This window comes from Watersipora subatra, chromosome 1 (genome assembly GCF_963576615.1).
Source record: "Watersipora subatra chromosome 1, tzWatSuba1.1, whole genome shotgun sequence".
In the NCBI taxonomy this organism is placed as follows: Eukaryota; Metazoa; Bryozoa; class Gymnolaemata; order Cheilostomatida; family Watersiporidae; genus Watersipora; species Watersipora subatra.
Window position 1 is genome coordinate 6,631,857 of NC_088708.1, and position 19,314 is coordinate 6,651,170.

Consider the following 19,314-nt stretch of genomic DNA (forward strand, 5'->3'; position numbering starts at 1 on the left):
TACACTGTTAGTAATGAATATTACATATTACTATACTGTTAGTAATGAATATTACATATTACTATACTGTTAGTAATGAATATTACATATTACTATACTGTTAGTAATGAATATTACATATTACTATACTGTTAGTAATGAATATTACATATTACTACACTGTTTGTAATAAATATTACACATTACTATACTGTTTGTATTGAATATTACATATTACTACACTGTTTTTAATGAATATTACATATTACTATACTGTTTGTAATGAATATTACATATTACTACACCGTTTGTAATGAATATTACATAACTACTATACTGTTTTTAATGAATATTACATATTACTATACTGTTTGTAATGAATATTACATATTACTATACTGTTAGTAATGAATATTACATATTACTATACTGTTAGTAATGAATATAACATATTACTATACTGTTAGTAATGAATATTACATATTACTACACTGTTAGTAATGAATATTACATATTACTATACTGTTAGTAATGAATATTACATATTACTATACTGTTTGTAATGAATATTACATATTACTACACTGTTTGTAATAAATATTACACATTACTATACTGTTAGTAATGAATATTACATATTACTATACTGTTAGTAATGAATATTACATATTACTATACTGTTTGTATTGAATATTACATATTACTCCACTGTTTTTAATGAATATTACATATTACTATACTGTTTGTAATGAATATTACATATTACTACACCGTTTGTAATGAATATTACATAACTACTATACTGTTTTTAATGAATATTACATATTACTATACTGTTAGTAATGAATATTACATATTACTATACTGTTAGTAATGAATATTACATATTACTACACTGTTTGTAATGAATATATTACATATTACTATACTGTTTGCAGAATTTTGTGAATCACTGCAGTCCTTGTAATATATACCATGACTATACCACAGGTTTGTAACATATGTAACAAATTCCTGGGTTGTTTGCAGCATATTAAATTCAATTGTGACAATTTAATATATATTAAATTGTGACAATTTAATATATATTAAATTATCTATATTAAAATGTCACAATGCAAATTGTAGATAGTTACAACTAACCAAACCTAATTCTACATCAATTTATCACAAGTATTACTGCAGGTAATCAACTCTGTCAGATATTCACATTTCAATGGATACAAGTTTAGATACAGTTTCGATCAGCTAGTAATCCATAATGTATTACTGGCTACAGTCATACCTCGACATACTAGCTTAATGCATTCCAGGAACAAGCTTGTATGTCAATGTTCTAGGACCTCAAAGCAATATTTCTTATATAAAATAACTAAATCCAGATTAAATTGTTTCTATCCTCTAAAAACCACCTAAAAATTGAATATTATCATGGAAAACCGTATTTTTAATTGTTCAAGTTCACTACTAACGCTCAAAAAGTAACAAATACCTCCCTGGTGATTACGATCTGCAATAAACTCTAACATTATCATGTACAGTCATACTTCGACTTACGAGCTTAATGCGCTTAGAGACTGAGTTCATATGTCAATTTACTCGCATGTTGGTGCAATTTATTTATAATATATAGAACAATTAAAGATATATTGATTGGTTTCAATGCTCTAAAAAATGCAAATAAAACACTCAAAACAAAATATTTTAACAGAAATAACATGTTGGTTATTGTCCTAACTAACCACATGCTCTCAAAAAGCAACAAATAAAAAATAATGCAAGGAAATGTGATTAATTAAAATGTAAAATTAAATACATACAGTATCAGCTAACGCTAGCATTTGCCAGGGAGGGAGATATAAGTGTTATCCTTCATTACAACAGTTGATTTTGATAAATTTGGATTTATCAAAGTCTTAAAAAACAAACTTAGAAGTAAACCTAAAAACAAACTTTGATTTTTAACTTAAAGAATAGAGAAAGCATAATATTATTATGCTTTATTAGTTATCCTGAGGTGTTGACTGATGTTCTAAAAAAAGAATCAAGGAGATTGACCCACTAGAAGTTGAGATATAGCCAGCCAAACACAGGTCTACCTAATAAAGAATCAGAGGAAAACCCTTCGAAAATCCCGAGAACTGTGACGTATGAAATCGACTTAATGGTCATGTGCCGGAGTTGCGCACCCTTACTGCCGTTACGTATAATGATTGTTTTGGCTACGAGATGTGAAACGCTTCTCGCGATAGTAAATAATTTACAGACTAGCTCTGGTTTCTCAGGAAAATCAAGCAAACATTGTGTGGTAAAGACATTTGCCCACAACCCTTCACCATGATTTTTCGAAACAGAAGAGCAGATTTTGACTATTGTGCTTCAAATTTTAACTCGATCTCCACGGATATGCTCCGAAGATCCTCTGTTCAACGAACGGCGCGTGTACAGTCTATATGCGACATCCGCGATTTGCAGTTGGTTTAGAATAAGAAATGGGAATGTGACTTTTTGTTCATTCATCATTTTTCTATTGTGTATCTACTGCAGCATTCAGTTGATTTTCATGATTATCGTCACTATTAACAGACTGTAAGTTCACTACAGCCATAATCTTAAAAAGAATAACTTGACCGTACTGCTCTTGCTGTGAGAAAAGAAAACGATAACTTTTGATTTGATTTTTCTATTGATCTATTATCTTATCTATGATTATTTTTTATGATTAATATAATAATCATAATGCATATTATACAAAATAATAATATAACTGCGTATAGAATAAATGATGTAACTAATATAATTTGTAGAAAATTCCAAATGATAACCGAGATTGATGATTGATTTAATTGATTCCATTTATTAGCTATAGTTAAACAAATCTGAACAACACTAAAGATGAGTCTGAATAGGGAAGCTAAGTAGGAGAACAACAAAACTGAGCTGAACTAGCAAGATAGCAAAATGTTGCGAAATAATAGATGTGTGTAATTATTTTATGCTAAAACTAATTTACATGTCAGAGGGACTGGTTTGGAATTCTCAGAGCAATGATTGTTAGGCCCAATTTGATTGTTCTATACTTTCAGGGATTAAACCGCCGTGATTGTTATAGGAGAGCGCATTAGTTGGCTTAATTGACCAATGGCACACAAGTCGATTTCTTACGTCATATATTGATGATTACCAAAACACTTATGCTTTTTGGTAGACCTGTGTTTGGCTGGCTATATCTCGGCTTCTGGTTGGTCAATCTCCTTGATTCTTTTTTAGAACATCAGTCAACACCTCAAGATAAATAATAAAGCATAATAATATTATGCTTTCTAGCATAATAATATTATGCTTTCTATATTCTTTAACGTAATTAAAATTTCTTCAGCGTTCATAGGTTGAAGTTTCTCGCTGGTTAGCTAATTTTTCCTTTGTTTCGCTTTCACGACTAGCCGGCCGTTTTAAGATAAACCTATCTAAGGACGTTTGCCTTTGTCGCCCTTTCAACATGTTGCGATTAGGACGAAAACAGGTGTCGTCACAAAGGATTAATGCACGACCACTAGCCAACTTGTCCGAAAGTCTATTTTTATAGTTTTTATAGATAACACCGGCCTTTTCACACAGGCCTTTTTACCGTCGGCCTTTTCGCCTTTATTGAAACATCGTTTCAGTTACATTGTCACCGGCCAATTGTTTATCTTTTATCCAATGCCTGAGCAGTCTCTCCATCAGCGGTCGTGAAGATCGCTATGCCATTTCAAAACTATGGTTAGTCCTTTTGCAAACTAAATGCCCTGAATATGATCCTTCTGTTTGATAATTGTGGATGTATTTCTGTCATATTGCTGAGCTAGCTCAATCACGCATACACATTTTACAATAATGTTCCGTTTGATATCAATTGTTATCATTTGCTTTTTCTTTCTATTATCTTTCATTTTACTGGCAAACTTTCGGTCTACGCACCGTACTTTCAATTCACATAATTTAGTACTGAAAATCGCGCACAAAAAAACACGGTAGGGGAGAGTTGGGATACATGGGCCAGAAGGATACATAGGCCACATCAATTTTTAAACTGAAGGAGGTGTCTTTTCTTTTCTGGATTTCCATATGAAAGAACTGTGACCTTTGTCTTGCCCTTGACATACTTTCAGCCATTTCGAACAATGAGAATTGTAAAGTCTGACAGATGTCTGTATGCTTGCAGAAATTTTCCATTGTTTGATGACTGTGAGTTAAGCCACTTGGTAAGTACTTGTGATAATCGATTTAAACCCTGTGCTATTTTATGCTTTGATTGATTGACTTTATAGCGGCTAAAGGTTAATCTGAAATTTCAACTTAAATTTTGTACTTGGTAATTTCTGTAAAACATGTGTCTGTAGGATACATGGGCCAAGGATACATGGGCCACTGGCCCATGTATCCTTGTCCTGGCCCATGTATCCTTGTCTTGGCCCATGTATCCTTATACATTTAAAATAATTACTAAATGCAAATTTAGTACTTTAGAATGGATATTGGCCGCTTACCAGTTATCCTTGATATTTATGAATCATGTTGTTTTTTTGATGTTATGTTAAAAAATAGAAATATTTTTTTAGGTATTCAGAATGCCGCAGAATTACAAAAGAAGGACTAGCGAGGTGGTGTCACAGAGAGTTGGTGTCAGATGATGTCAGGCTGTGGAAGCTGTGGAGAAGGATCATCAATCTGTGCGTCAGGCAGCAGGCCTGTATAATGTCCCTCGAAACACTCTCAGCAGGTATCTGAAAAACCTTCAGCGGACGAAGATGCTTCCCTCGAACCAAACTACCGCAACCGCCAAGTTTTTACTACAGAGCAGGAGACCGAGTTAGCTGCCTATCTCTGTGACTGTTCCAAACAATTCTATAGTCTAACTACAGGGGAAGCTCAGCATTATGCATATGATTTAGCTAAAGTAAACAACATTAGTATGCCTAGTCAGTGGGTAACCCTTGAGTCAGCAGGCAAATCAGGGCTTCAGGGTTTCATGAAAAGAAATTCTCAAATCTCCATTAGAGTCCTAGAAGCCACAAGCATTGCGAGGGCCACAGCGTTCGACCGGCCGAATATTGCTCATTTCTTTGACGAGCTTGAGTGTGCTTTGAAGGCAACTGGAGTCACTGGGGACAGAATTTATAACTTGGATGAAACAGGTTTTAACACTGTTACTCGCCTGCCAAAGGTTATCTCTCCACGAGGCCACAAACAAGTTGGCCAGATAGTGAGCACAGATCGAGATGTGCTAGTTACTTGTGCTGCAATAATCTCAGCTACAGGTGTGGCTCTTTCGCCGGTGATAATAATGCCGAGGAAAAAAACCAACCCAGCTTTCAAGCAGGATACCGAATAGAAAACACTCTGGTCCTCACAAACCCTAGCACTGGCTCGGCATGGATATGTAGAGAGTTATTTGCGAAAATCATAGACCACATAGTGCAGCGTACTCAATCATCAGTTGAAAGACCTATTATCTTAATCATGGACAATCACGAAAGTCATGTGGCATATGAAGGGCTGAAGAAAGCCAAGGAGTGTGGCATACACATCGTAACTCATCAAGCAACAAAACCCAGCCCCTTGACAAGATCGTCTTCGGTCCTATGAAAATATGCTATTCGAATTTTTCAAATTCATGGATGTTGCAGAATCCAGGAAAGCCTATTACCATTTACCAAATGCCAGAGTTCATAACTAAAAGTTATCTGAGAGCCTGCACTCCAGAAAATATCGTATCTAGATTTCAATCGGCAGGAATATGGCCATATGACAGAAACATGTTCACAGATGATTGGTATTTACCAGCAACTGTTTCAGAAAGGCCGATGGTCAACACTGGGCAGACAACCACCACTGAGTCAACTTTCACCGCTGAGCTGACGACCTTTGCCGAGCCGACAACCACCACCAAGCCAGTTACAGATGAGCCTATCGCTTTCGCCTCTCGTCAGTCAGCGGCAGACAATCCTTCAACTTCAGGCGACCCGTCAACAACAGCTTTCACAGTCCAGCAATCTGAATGTCAACCATTTCCAACATCAGCCAGGGCTCAATCAAATTCAAGTGTGACGACACGACAAAAAATAGCGGTAACAGGATATCTAACATGAACACCTGAAATTGAAAAAAGAAAACCTCAGCCTAAACGAGCCAAGATATCGACAGTTTGCCGACGATTAGAAGCGGTAGAATCAAACAATCAAGTGAGTCTAGTGACTCAGATGTAGTGGTACCACTGGACAGCAATTCCTTTGAGCCACTGAGTGATGCTAATGAGCCAAGTTGCATTGAGTCGGGAGATGTGGAAGTGGCGGTTGTAGACTTTTGCCTGGTGGAGTTTATGACGAAGAGGACTAAGGTGTTGTACGTTAGAAAAGTTCTAGCTAAAGACACTGACAAAACAACTCTATCTGTAGATTTCTGCCGAAGGTCTAGTGATGTGTGGGTGAGTCCACCACAGCCTGACATTTCTACTGTCGATTGTAACCGAGTTGTGATGGTTCTCCCACACCCAATCCAGAGCAGAGGCACTGCTCGTCTGCAAAACACCCTGAATCTTGGGATCGAACTCGCATCAAATGTCAAATGAACTAACTCAGGACCATGCTATTAGCTGGTTTTCGAGGTTTTTCATGATTTGTGGAACTTAAATTTATTCCTTTTGTTGTTTCTGATAGATGTTGGTAATAAAAGTTTAATAAAATCTCACAATACTGTGTTTTAATTGATATTTTCTTCTTGGCCCATGTATCCTTCACCCTGGCCCAAGTATCCCAAGCTGAAGGATACATGGGCCGACATCATATAACTCTAATTACCGCTGTCGTGTTAAGGTGTTGGTAATTTCAAGAACATATTATGTTAGAGCAGGTCTATACATTGTTTCTATATGGGTTGGAAGTAAATGAGAGCAATAATTTGGATGTGGCACTTTTATTGGCCCATGTATCCCAGCTCTCCCCTACAAATGTATAATCTGAGCAGTTGAAACATACAGAGTGATGCTGTTCCCATAAAACACCTCCGACATACTTGGCAAATGACTCGCGTGCTCGCATCTCAAACATGGCTCGTATGTTAGTGCTAAAACTTGCTTAAAAGCTGGCTCGTATCTCAAGTTTTTTATTTTTATTCCTTATTATCTCCATCCGGCACTTTTTGTGTCTCTCTCACTATCATTATAGCTAGCCTTTTTAAGACTTTCTCAAACTGATCTGACAAAAAAGACCAAGCAATGCTGTTCTGAAAACGACCTCTCATCTACTTGGCCAACTAGTCAAGTCAAAAACTGTTTTGTATGCTCATACAAGTATCTCAAATTTGTTGCGTATATCGAGGCAAAACCTTGTTCAAAATTTTGCTTGTATTTCAAATTTCTTGTAAATTAGGGCACTCACGTTTCGAAGTATGACTGTACATGCATTTTAAAATAAAGACTACTAGCACATTATGCATGGCTTCCTTATCTCTCACCTGTAATTCGCTTGTTCAAAGTTTTTATTTGAGTTGCCCTGTGTTCATCCTCTACACAGCTGTGATGTTGGCTTTTTGGCTCAGGTGTAAGTCCATCTACAGCATTCCCGTGAGGGCTGGAAGATAGGAGGTGATCACTGGTAGCTACTTCAAGTGCCTCAGTCGAGTTTGGTAAGCCTTTGTGAGCAGCAGCAGTTCCAGATGTGTCCAAGTCAGCAGAATCATCCACTACAACTGTAAAACAACTGTTGTGTAATACTGAGAGTAAGATGTAGCGATAATTGACACCAACTAGGACACAAATGCAGGCATTAGCATCCCTCACGAACAATAGAGCTAAATCCATCGTTGATAACTTCTAGAGCATCGGATAGAGTTGAACATTTGACACACAATACAATCGTGAGAGCAATAAACATTTTATGAAGCAACTAAAGCAGGACTAATGTTAATATACATTTTCTTATGTATTTGCAGCTAATAATATACATTTTATAATGTGCTGTACGTCTACAGAAAGTTGACAGCGCTCTGGAAAACCTATCGCTTATACGGCGCTTTACAGAGGAGAATAACTGCAGTTATGAAGAATATGTTACAGAAGAAAGAAATCACTGACTAAGGAGCTTCCCACATAGCTGTTAGCTGGTATACTAGTGTGTAAATCTCTGCAATCCTCTCATCTCAGATAATTAAGAAAAATCACTAGAATTAATTATTGCAAAGCAAGCCACTGAAGAACACATAAAGCGAGTGATAATCCCAACCACAAGTTAGATAATACCAATTGCAAGATATGGATAATCCCAATGACTTTGACGTCTGTATCAGCCGGATTTTACATTTGTTATTACTATTTCTGTTGCCTTAGTGGGAACTTTAACGGAGTTGTCTACTCAGAAATCTTGAAATAAATTTACTGGTGAGAGAGAATGACTCCTTACAAAAAACTTCAAAGTGTAATTCTGCATCGCTGTAGAAGCGCAATGCAAATCATGAAGCCAATATGCTGAAAAACTTCATTATCAAATGGTCTAAAATACATTAATTTTTCGTGAAAGATAAGCATACATCAACTAGATGATACTTCGCTAGGAACCTACTTAAAGGAGCAGCAGCCACAGTGCCAACATCGGGAGCCTGATCAGCATTTCTGGAGAGATGAACACTATTATTGGCATTGTTGTTGATATCGTTCCCATCTTGTTTTTTCTGTTCTGCTAGCAGGTTGCTAGAGAATATCTCGACAGGGTGCGATGACACACTGTCTAGGTTATCATGGGAAATTCTCCTCCTAGAGGCCCTCTTGCTAGGGCCAGACGGCTTCTTGAACTAAAGTACAAGTTAGAGAGTGATTCTACAGGAATCTATGCGCAGACTCATAAATGAGTCTTCTTGAGAAAAAGTGAGTTAGAGAGAGAAGCTTAGTTAAAGTTTAAATGATGGTCATTTGAAGAATAGCCTAACAGACCGCCCTTCAATACCTTAGGTTGCTGGCTTTTGGTGTCCGCTAAGATTTCAGCAAAATTCATCAAAAAAGAAGTTGGGGCAGCTCGTATCATTGCAGTGAGCAATCACAATTAGTTTTGAAAATGTATTTGCAGCTACCAAAAATGATGCATGCTAATTAATGCTACAAAACCTTATCCATACAGAAATATGTAGGTATTAATTTTATTGGTCAACTTGGTAGTAAGAAGATGAGCGCATAGCCACTCACGTGATGCAACTTGGTCACAGATGCTGCAATTGTGTCAAATTCATCAACAGCATCGACATTTTTAGAAGCTATGACTTCCTTTCTTTTACTTTGGCTGTCTCCAGACTCACCAGCCTTGTTACTGACCAAAGGGATGTCAATGCTTTCGTGGAACACTTCTCCAAGAGGTCTACAAAATACGCCATTCCCCAGAATAATGCTAATGCTAAAGCAGAATCTGAGTGATCTGGACTTAGATAATCGCCATAAGTGTGAGAAGTGAGCCATAAGTGTGAGGAGTGGGCCATAAGTGAGAGGAGTGAGCCATAAGTGTGAGGAGTGGGCCATAAGTGAGAGGAGTGGGTCATAACTGCGAGGAGTGGGCCACAAGTGCAGGAGTGGGTCACAAGGGCGATGAGTGGGTCACAAGTGCGAGGAATGAGCTAGCCACACCTCAGGAGCTCTGAGTGCATAAATAACAAAACACTTTATTAACTTTATTTGAAATCAAATGATAAGCAATGAGCGAGTAATAGTCGAGAAGTTGCGCGATAAAATAAATTGTTTGAGGGCAAGTAGAATGGTATATACATACACGTCATTTAACGTGCTGATAATCTAATAAACACCCTTTATATAACAGATCAGAGCCTAAAATTTCAACCTGTACTACCTAACCATGGCTATACTAGAAGTATGCTAACGAGTCCTCACTAACCTTGACCTGGCTGGAGCTGATTTTGTTCTGGGCTTAGGTGTTGGTGGCTCAGTGCTCGTGCGCTCATCATTCACCTAAACATACATGTAAATGACCTTCAGCTCAGTTTTACGCTGAACCAATAAAAATCGCTACCCAAGAAACTAACTAGAGCCTTACCCCTCTATCACTTACAATTACAGCATGGTTGCTCTGAGACTTTTTCTGCATGCGAGGTTTAGGCTGAGGCCCAGTGTTCTCCTCATGGTGGTCTGGCATGGTTCGTGGCCTAGGCTGAGGGTTTAAAGTGTTAGCTGTTGCTACAATCAAACATACAAGCGACTATCTCAAGCGGCCATACCTTTGACTGGTTAACATGGGAGTACACTTTCTATCCTATATTTGATTGGTTAACATGGAGGTACGCTTCTTATCATACCTTTGATTGGTTAACATGGGGTACGCTTATTAGCATACCTTTGATTGGTTAACTTGGGGGTATGCTTCGTATCATACCTTTGATTGGTTAACATGGGAGTACGCTTCTTATCATACCTTTGATTGATTAACATGGTAGCATGCTTCTTATCATACCTTTGATTGGTTAACATGGGAGTAGGCTTCTTATCATACCTTTGATTGGTTAACATGGGGGTACGCTTCTTAACATACCTTTGATTGGTTAAAATGGGGATACTCTTCTTATCATATTTTTGATTGGCTAACATGGGAGTACGCTTAACTTGATAATATAGTGAGGTGTGCTAGCAACAAAATATTGCAGAGAAATACCTGGATGCAAGGAGTCGTGAGAGGGTTGGTGCTTGTGATAGCCTAAGCTATGTGGTGTGCTGTTACGACTGTTGATATCATCACTTTCTCCCCAGTTATCAAATATAGAAAGCACTTCCTTCTCTGAAAATATGTGTTCTAGAACTGCCTCCGAGATTGTCTTGGTAACGAGCCTGTGCAAAGAACAGCCAGCTGTATTAAGTCAACTATATGAAACTACTGATACACAATATTGAATCCAGCCAGTAGCCTGCTACGGTTGAGTCAAAACAGCTAACTGCAAAGTTGCTCTGACTGACTGAAAACTCGTCAGTTGGAAATCTAGAGATTTTCAAACCGGTTTACACTATATCACCGCGTGTCGGTGTTATTCCCACAATACATCGCTGATCATTTGTGATAACATTGTTCACATTATCACAAATTCATCAGCGAATTTATTGGCGAATAGTGCGCGACATAGTGCACTCATTACACAATGCGGTCGCTGAAACGATGAAATACTAGCAAATTTTGAGAAAAGAAATATAGATTAAGCACTCGATGGCAGCCAATCACCATTGCCGAGGAGGCGCTCATCGCGCAGACTGTCATAGATGCTCGGCAAAATATTGAGAAAGTCTGACAGCTGCAATGTTTCCGGAATATCCGCATAGCCTCAGAAATGTCATCGGTTTACGGGAAACATCATTGATGGATAATCGCTGAGTGGATAACCACAACATGCGACAATACGGTGTGAACCAGTCTTCAAGATATAGATTTTACTGAGATCAAGCATTATAGTATTATAGAGCAATAGCTCTCAGTGTAGACTAGAGACAATAGCATTAAGAGGAAAACATGACATGTCAAAGGTCATGTTTACTGAATCTGGCTAATGTAGATACTACCGTGTTTGTACTCGTATAAGCAGGTGCACGGATGCTGCCATCTCTAGTAATATAGTCTACAATTACACTAACCGGAATTATCAGATCATAACACGGAACAGACAACCCTAAAACATGCACTCCAAGCTTTGAGCCAACATGTGTCATTAGTGGTTACATAGAATGGCAATTGCACATATAACCAACCTTAGTGGTCATACTGCTATATATTTTATAAAGCTAAATTTTAGCCTTAAAACTTGTTGCGCAGCAAGAAATATATTTTGCAATTAGGCGCTAAGCCTAATATTTTATGGCAGTTTAAAATTGTTTCTCCATTAATAAATAGCTCCCAGAGTTGGTCGATACTACAAATTTTCACTCCTCAAATGTGGCGACATTACAAAGAGTCGACAATATTTGTATTTAGTGGCTAATTGGACTGGAGACTTACTCAGAGGCTACCGCTGACAGAACAGGAGAAGCGATGCTGCTGTGGCCATCTCCATCTGCAATAGTGAATGGTGATGCGCGCTCCATGAACTCTTGTGAAAAAGAGGTAGTCGGTCGAAGGTCCTCCGACATTTCTAATGGCTACATTAAGACAAATCTCGTGTTGATAAAATAATAAATAATAATAAAACAGGTTAGTACAAAGGGTTATCAGAGGAAGGTGTTACCGTGGCACACGGAAAAGAGGAAACTTAGAGTTATAACTAATCAACTGTTAACAGCGAAGATTCGGAGTGTCAGCTACCACTCACCACGGACACAGAGGGATTGCTGACAGTGAGTTTGGGAGGCGGTGGCCGCAGAGGCGGCTGTTTCTTTTTTTCTTTATTCTAAAAGGAGATCATTAGTAGGTAAGTCAGCGGCTGTTAGTGTTAGACATGCGGGAAGGTTAGCTTACTACAACCCTTCAGCGTGTCCTAGCGACGACTACAGCTGCGGAGACTGCCACCTCAGCCAATAATAAAAGGGTGTTCTCTAAAAGGAAGTGAGACCTACCATCCATTCCACCTGTTACGTATCTGTATATGGTTATATACATCATAAATATCACACTGAAGACGAGCCAGAGCTAACTTAGGGATGTTTGTAAATTGCTGTATAGCTCAGGTAAGAAAGAAATAAATGTGGTAGAGATGTAAGACGAGGTGTAGAGCGGTGGAATCAACTACGTAGCATATTGTAGCAAATGACACAATTGCATACGAGGTTATTTTAACCTTTTTTACAGCTATTATGATCCAGCATTCGCCATTAATAACTATCAAACAGCGTGTCTACTCGAGGCTATCAAACCAGGGTTACCGTAAAACCTCTAATTGAATGCCATGGCGCTCTATTTTTCAACCCTTCCTCTATAGTGGCGGTCAATTAGAGGTAGCGTTCAAATGGAAGCTGGCGTTGTATTTTTTAAATGGCTTATTAGAATTTTGGGAAGATAAATTTAGCCCTATTACAGGCGAAGTGAATGTCACCTATATTTTGCCCTTTTTTTCAGTGGAGCAATATTGAACTTTTTGGATACAGTAAATCTGCTAACTTACTTTAGTTTGTCAAAGATCTCTTAATAAATATTCATTGAGAAACCAAGAAATATCTCTACCAGTCAATATCTATTGCTTGCAATTAACCTGCGATGATATTATAGCCAGTGTCCTGCTTTGCAATCTGTTGGATGTTGGAGCTTTCAACTTTTATTTCAATCTCAATTTGAAGACATATTTATATTTTATAGCTATATTTAATAATGTTTCATAAAAGCTCATTGCGCTCATTAGTATGTTTGCTACAGTTTGCAGCCAAAACTAGCTTTTTATGTACAATAGAAAAGAAGTTATGAGCGTCGATCCATTGTAAGATCACATTAGCACAATGATGCTATTAAATAATATGCTAGAAATCTGCAGATTTATAAATTATATAATGATAATCTACCAAATGCTACAAATATATATTCATGAACAAGTGACATAAACGAACCATACTTATAATACATGTAGAAACAAAAATTAACGTTCTAAAACAAAAATATTTCCGTCGTTTCCTCGGATACTTGCGTTCTGATTGTTGCTTTCGATGGAATGAACATCTTCTGGTTGTCCAATACCTTCCACAATGTCTTCTGACCACAACTCTTCTTCTGCACTGCTGAACTAGTCGATATTAGCGTCTAAACAATTTTTTGAGCGGAGCAAAACTTTTACACATTGCATTCAGCACAAATGCAACGCGTAAAAGTTATGCTCGGTAAACGCAACCTTCACCCTAAAACTAGTCGTCCATCTACCATCGTGAACGTAAACCTTTTTGATATACTGCACTTCGAAGTAACAAGACCGCGTTAAACAAAGAACTACTATTAGCCTGAGACCATGATTAATTATTTTGATGGTGTTGCTTTCAAATTTGTAACGAAAAAAAACATGAAAAGGTTTGGACTTGGACAACGAAAGAATTAATTATTATTGATGTAACCGAGTCATTATTAATACGATTTTGTGGACACTTTTCTACTGATCACTTGATATTATGGGTACATAAAGATCAAAGATTATCAAAGTGGCGGTCAAATGAAGGCGGCGGTCAATTAAAGGATGGCGTTCTATTTTCCAACCTTTCTCTCACAGTGGCAGTCAAATAGAAAAGGCGTTCAAATAGAGGTGGCATTCAATTAGAGGTTTTACGGTATATCAAATAATAACAATTGAAATGTGATATTACTGATTTACTATATATTCAGGGGAAAATGACTTCAATGCACAACTCATAGACCTAGCAATTACGTGTAGATGGAACAGAGGCAAACAAATCATTTGCACCCATTTTGGTGGCAAGTTATACCTGCTTAATAGCAAAATACATTTGGTGAGTGAATGAAAGAATAGGACAACATGAGGCAGCACAAGACAAGTAGCATATGTTGGGTGCGTTACCTTGCGTCGCTGCTGTAATAGAGTGGCAGCCATTAGCTTGAGGTGCAAAAAATCGCTGGATGCAAAACAACCAGGGGCAACACTGCTCCTGATGTATTATAAAACGCAACATTTTAGACATAAATGAGAACCAGTTTCTATTTTTTTTGTTAAAATTTGTTTGTACCTGTAAATTTATTCCACTGCGTCTCTTTAAAGATGAACTTAAACAAAATTTTAGTAAATTGTTTAGAAAATATCAACATTTCACTATCACTGGAGATTATTTTTGATGCTTGAAACAATCTGACAGTCAGGATGTTTCAAGATTAAAATCGACAAAACTTTACCGAGAATAAAACGCTCAGAAGAAAAATATGTGCAAAATGACGCCACTAGTTGTTATCATGGCGATAGTTGATATCGGCTATTGTCTTCAATTTGCAGAACTTATGCGCCCATATTCTATCGGTCTCTTAGCAACTATTGAACTCGTAATCGCACTTCCGCTTGATCTGAGCTTTTAATCACGATTAGGTTTTACTGATTTTAATCTTGAAACATCCTGGCAATCAGACAACCTCAAACATCAAAAACAATCACAAATAATAGAAAAATACAAATACTTTCTGATAGAATCAACCAGAAGTTTGTGTAAAATTCTTTGAGCAAGAGAAGTTGTCCAACCTTGATGCCAGCAGCAGGCATGCACGAACTGATAGGTTAGCACAGCAGCAGGAAGTAAAACAGCGCGACTTACCTGATGAATGTAGGGTATGGTGAATGGGCCTGGCTCGGTCAGCTCTCCAAACAAACTCTGATAGTCGATGATAAACTTGCACACTAGTTCATTTATAACTCCCTGATCTCTTAGACCCTCTATACCTGCGGAGCACCTGCAACACATGCCATGCCACATCGGCTATTGAGTACCAACTTAGCCTAACACAAAATGGTTCACAAGACCTCTACACAGGTCATTCACTCTGTAGACTAATTTAAGATATATAAGCTAGAATCACAACTTTAGAAAATAACCTTGCTATGACATCAAATAGCAAATGACATTTCGCTGGTCTAGTCTTGAATACGCTGCAGACGAGTTACTGGCCTTTGATGAACTTTTCAGTGCACGCAGGCTGCTAGCAAACAATTGCCTAAATAGAATACATGTATTAATCAGCATTTGAAATGTTTTCCTATAAAAGGCTAAAGAAAACTGCAAAATCTTACAATAGTACGACTCAATTCAGAGCCTCTGATTAACATAACTCGCAATATGACACCAGCATTTATGGTATACGGTGGCGGGCGATATCCTAGATCACAAGCACAAAAGAGGAATTGATTCCAACTTTATGAAGCCACCATTTATAATTCGTACTGAAACAGCGTTAGTGTACTTTCAAGGCAACGCCTCTACCAACCTGAATAAGTTGGGTCCAAAGACTATGGCTAAACCCATAGGGGACATCCTATTACTGTCCTTAGCGGCCACATCTACTAGGAACCTGCATAACAATGAATACAATTTATTTAGTGAGATTCTAGGCAGTATCGATCAGATGAGCTAAGTGAGAGCAAAGGAATAATCTGTTAAGTATGACAGCGGTTATTTATAGACAACATTCTGATAATCTCGTGTGATTAACCGTTGTTACATGGACTACACAAGGTGACCAAGTTTGGGGCGAACCACTATCGAAATTCTTTTTGAGTACTTCACAAGTGGGCTGCCAGCTAGACCGCCCTGAAATGGGTGCCCTTACTAGCGGGTGCCCTTACTAGCGGATGGCCTTACTAGCGGGTGCCCTTACTAGCGGGTACCCTTATTAGCGGGTGCCCTTACTAGCGGATGCCCTTACTGGTGTGTGCCCTTACTGGTGGGTGCCCTTACTGGTGGGTGCCCTTACTGGTGGGTGCCCTTACTGGTGTGTGCCCTTACTAGCGGGTGCCCTTACTAGCGGGTACCCTTATTAGCGGGTGCCCTTACTAGCGGGTGCCCTTACTAGCGGGTGCCCTTACTGGTGTGTGCCCTTACTGGTGGGTGCCCTTACTGGTGGGTGCCCTTACTGGTGTGTGCCCTTACTAGTGGGTGCCCTTACTAGCGGATGCCCTAACTAGCGGGTGCCTCACTAGGGGGGTCGCTCCAGTAGTGGAGAGTGCCGCTGCCCTTCAGTTTCTAAGACAGTATAATGTTGTCATTTACTTAAAGTTGTAGGTCCCTTTTCAATTAGCTATTCTAACAATATACAAATGCAGCATGCTTCAAGTCATAGGCAATATCAAACACTAACACCGATATATTATCAAAATAATTAATTCAGCATAAAACTACTCATCTAGCTCAAGAAAATGCTAAGCTTTTTAGAAACTTTACGTAAGACTTAATAAAATTTTAATGTCAAATGAAACATAAATTTAAATCAGTTCAGAAGTGAGTAAAGAAACTCATGAGTAACGATAAAAAAAAATGAAGAAACTCACTAAAGATTCACTCAACAATAAACTCAAAATTACTTATTCAAAATACTTAATCAATGCTCGACATAACTCTTACTATCAAGCTAGTGATGAAATAAAGTCTTAATCAATTCATCAGCAAATATAAGAATTAAGCACAAAGAAGTACTGGAAGATGTAATGACAATTGATTAATTCAGCACAGACCTACTCATACAACTCACCAAAATTACCTTCCATTTTGAGAATGCATACAGAATACTTACACATAAATTTTACTGTCTTACAGGGTTAGCCGATTAAAATCAAATGATTTAAATCATCCTAAAAAAATAGTGTTTGATGATTTTTTCCATGTGAAAAAATGGGACTTATACATGGTCTACTGTAAATATGAACTGTGCAACTTGGTCAAAGTTAAAATAAAAACAACTTTTAATAAATTAAAGTGATGCAAAGTTGTTTTGTTATGTTGCTAATGTTTTTATGTGGCAGACTTCAACAAAATAAAATAATATCATGTTAGCGGCTATGAAAAAAAGCTGGTAATTGGTGTTTTCAAAAAATCAATTTAAATTAAAAAAACTGATTTTTATTATTTAAAAAAAAAGGTTTTTTGCTAACGCTGCTGTCTTACTCGGCAAACAATGTTAACAAGTATAATTAATTTGAGGAAGTTCATGGTTGTGCAGTGCGTAACAGACTCAAAATAACATTGCAGCAGGCATTTTATTTACATATAAAATCAATCTAAAGCCTTCCGACCTATGACATACATTTATGATACGAATAGTTCTATTGATAATTGTATAGACAACTCCTGTCATTCCTATTTTACTAAGTTTTCAGTTTGAGGCACACTTGAACGTTTCATGTAACAATGGTATTTGTATACTTTCGTATGCTAGCTATGAAGGGGTAATAGGTGATAACTCCTACCTGCTAATATACTTTAGCAGATCATAGTTAGGCTTTGGAAGTTGATCTAACAGTTGTACAAGTCGTTCAGGAAATTGCTCCTTGTCAGTTGTGGAAGCTACAAAAATACACAGCATGATTACAGTAAGTCTGTTGTAAGTTAGTAGAGGCGATATCTTCCAGAGCTGATGAGAGGCAATAACTATCAGAGTGGACTAGAAGTAATAGTTATCAGGGTGGACTAGAGGTAATAGTTATCAGGGTGGACTAGAGGTAATAGTTATCAGGGTGGACTAAAGGTAATAGTTATCAAGGTGGACTAGAGGTAATAGTTATCAAGGTGGACTAGAGGTAATAGTTATCAGGGTGGACTAGAGGTAATAGTTATCAGGGTGGACTAGAGATAATAGTTATCAGAGTGGACTAGGGGTAATAGTTATCAGGGTGGACTAAAAGCACTAGTTATCAGGGTGGACTACAGGCAATAATTATCAGGGTGGACTAGAGGTAATAGTTATCAGGGTGAACTACAGGCAATAATTATCAGGGTGGACTAAAGGTAATAGTTATCAGGGTGGACTAAAAGCACTAGTTATCAGGGTGGACTACAGGCAATAATTATCAGGGTGGACTAGAGGTAATAGTTATCAGGGTGAACTACAGGCAATAATTATCAGGGTGGACTAAAGGTAATAGTTATCAGGGTGGACTAAAAGCACTAGTTATCAGGGTGGACTACAGGCAATAATTATCAGGGTGGACTAGAGGTAATAGTTATCAGGGTGGACTAGAGGTAATATTTATCAGGGTGGACTAGAGGTAATAATTATCAGCGTGGACTACAGGTAATAGCTATCAGGGTGGACTAGAGGTAATAGTTATCAGGGTGGACTACAGGCAATAATTATCAGGGTGGACTAGAGGTAATAGTTATCAGGGTGGACTAAAAGCATTAGTTATCAGGGTGGACTACAGGCAATAATTATCAGGGTGGACTAAAGGTAATAGTTATCAGGGTGGACTAAAGGTAATATTTATCAGGGTGGACTACAGGCAATAATTATCATGGTGGACTACAGGCAATAATTATCATGGTGGACTAGAGGTAATAGCTATCAGGGCGGACTACAGGTAATAGCTATCAGGGTGGACTAGAGGTAATAGTTATTAGGGTGGACTAGAGGTAATAGCTATCAGGGTGGACTAGAGGTAATAGTTATCAGGGTGGACTAGAGGTAATAGCTATCAGAATGGACTAGAGGTAATAGTTATCAGGGTGGACTAGAGGTAATAATTATCAGGGTGGACTAGAGGTAATAATTATCAGGGTGGACTAGAGGTAATAGTTATCAGGGTGGACTAGAGGTAATAGCTATTAGGGTGGACTAGAGGTAATAGTTATCAGGGTGGACTAGAGGTAATAGCTATTAGGGTGGACTAGAGGTAATAGTTATCAGAATGGACTAGAGGTAATAGCTA

The 19,314-nt window shown here is 37.8% G+C and overlaps 1 protein-coding gene across 6 annotated transcripts in view; it reads right to left on the reverse strand.

Annotated features, from left to right (window-relative positions):
- The window catches only part of LOC137401898 (protein FAM13A-like), a 60,274-nt gene that overhangs the window by 38,006 nt on the left and 2,954 nt on the right, over positions 1–19,314 (reverse strand). For 2 of the 6 annotated variants that reach the window (XM_068088392.1, XM_068088375.1), the window contains exons 4-15: positions 17,857–17,953; positions 15,882–15,965; positions 15,215–15,350; positions 14,476–14,487; positions 12,298–12,375; positions 11,988–12,127; positions 10,662–10,834; positions 10,065–10,189; positions 9,891–9,964; positions 9,194–9,362; positions 8,577–8,805; positions 7,474–7,707 (exon numbers count right to left, since the gene is read on the reverse strand). In XM_068088392.1, coding sequence (XP_067944493.1) covers positions 7,474–7,707; positions 8,577–8,805; positions 9,194–9,362; positions 9,891–9,964; positions 10,065–10,189; positions 10,662–10,834; positions 11,988–12,127; positions 12,298–12,375; positions 14,476–14,487; positions 15,215–15,350; positions 15,882–15,965; positions 17,857–17,953 — 1,551 coding nt within the window. Of the gene's footprint in view, positions 1–7,473; positions 7,708–8,576; positions 8,806–9,193; positions 9,363–9,890; positions 9,965–10,064; positions 10,190–10,661; positions 10,835–11,987; positions 12,128–12,297; positions 12,376–14,475; positions 14,488–15,202; positions 15,351–15,881; positions 15,966–17,856; positions 17,954–19,314 lie in introns of all 6 variants that reach the window. The other 4 variants (XM_068088402.1, XM_068088386.1, XM_068088380.1 and 1 more) reach the window with 3 other exon arrangements.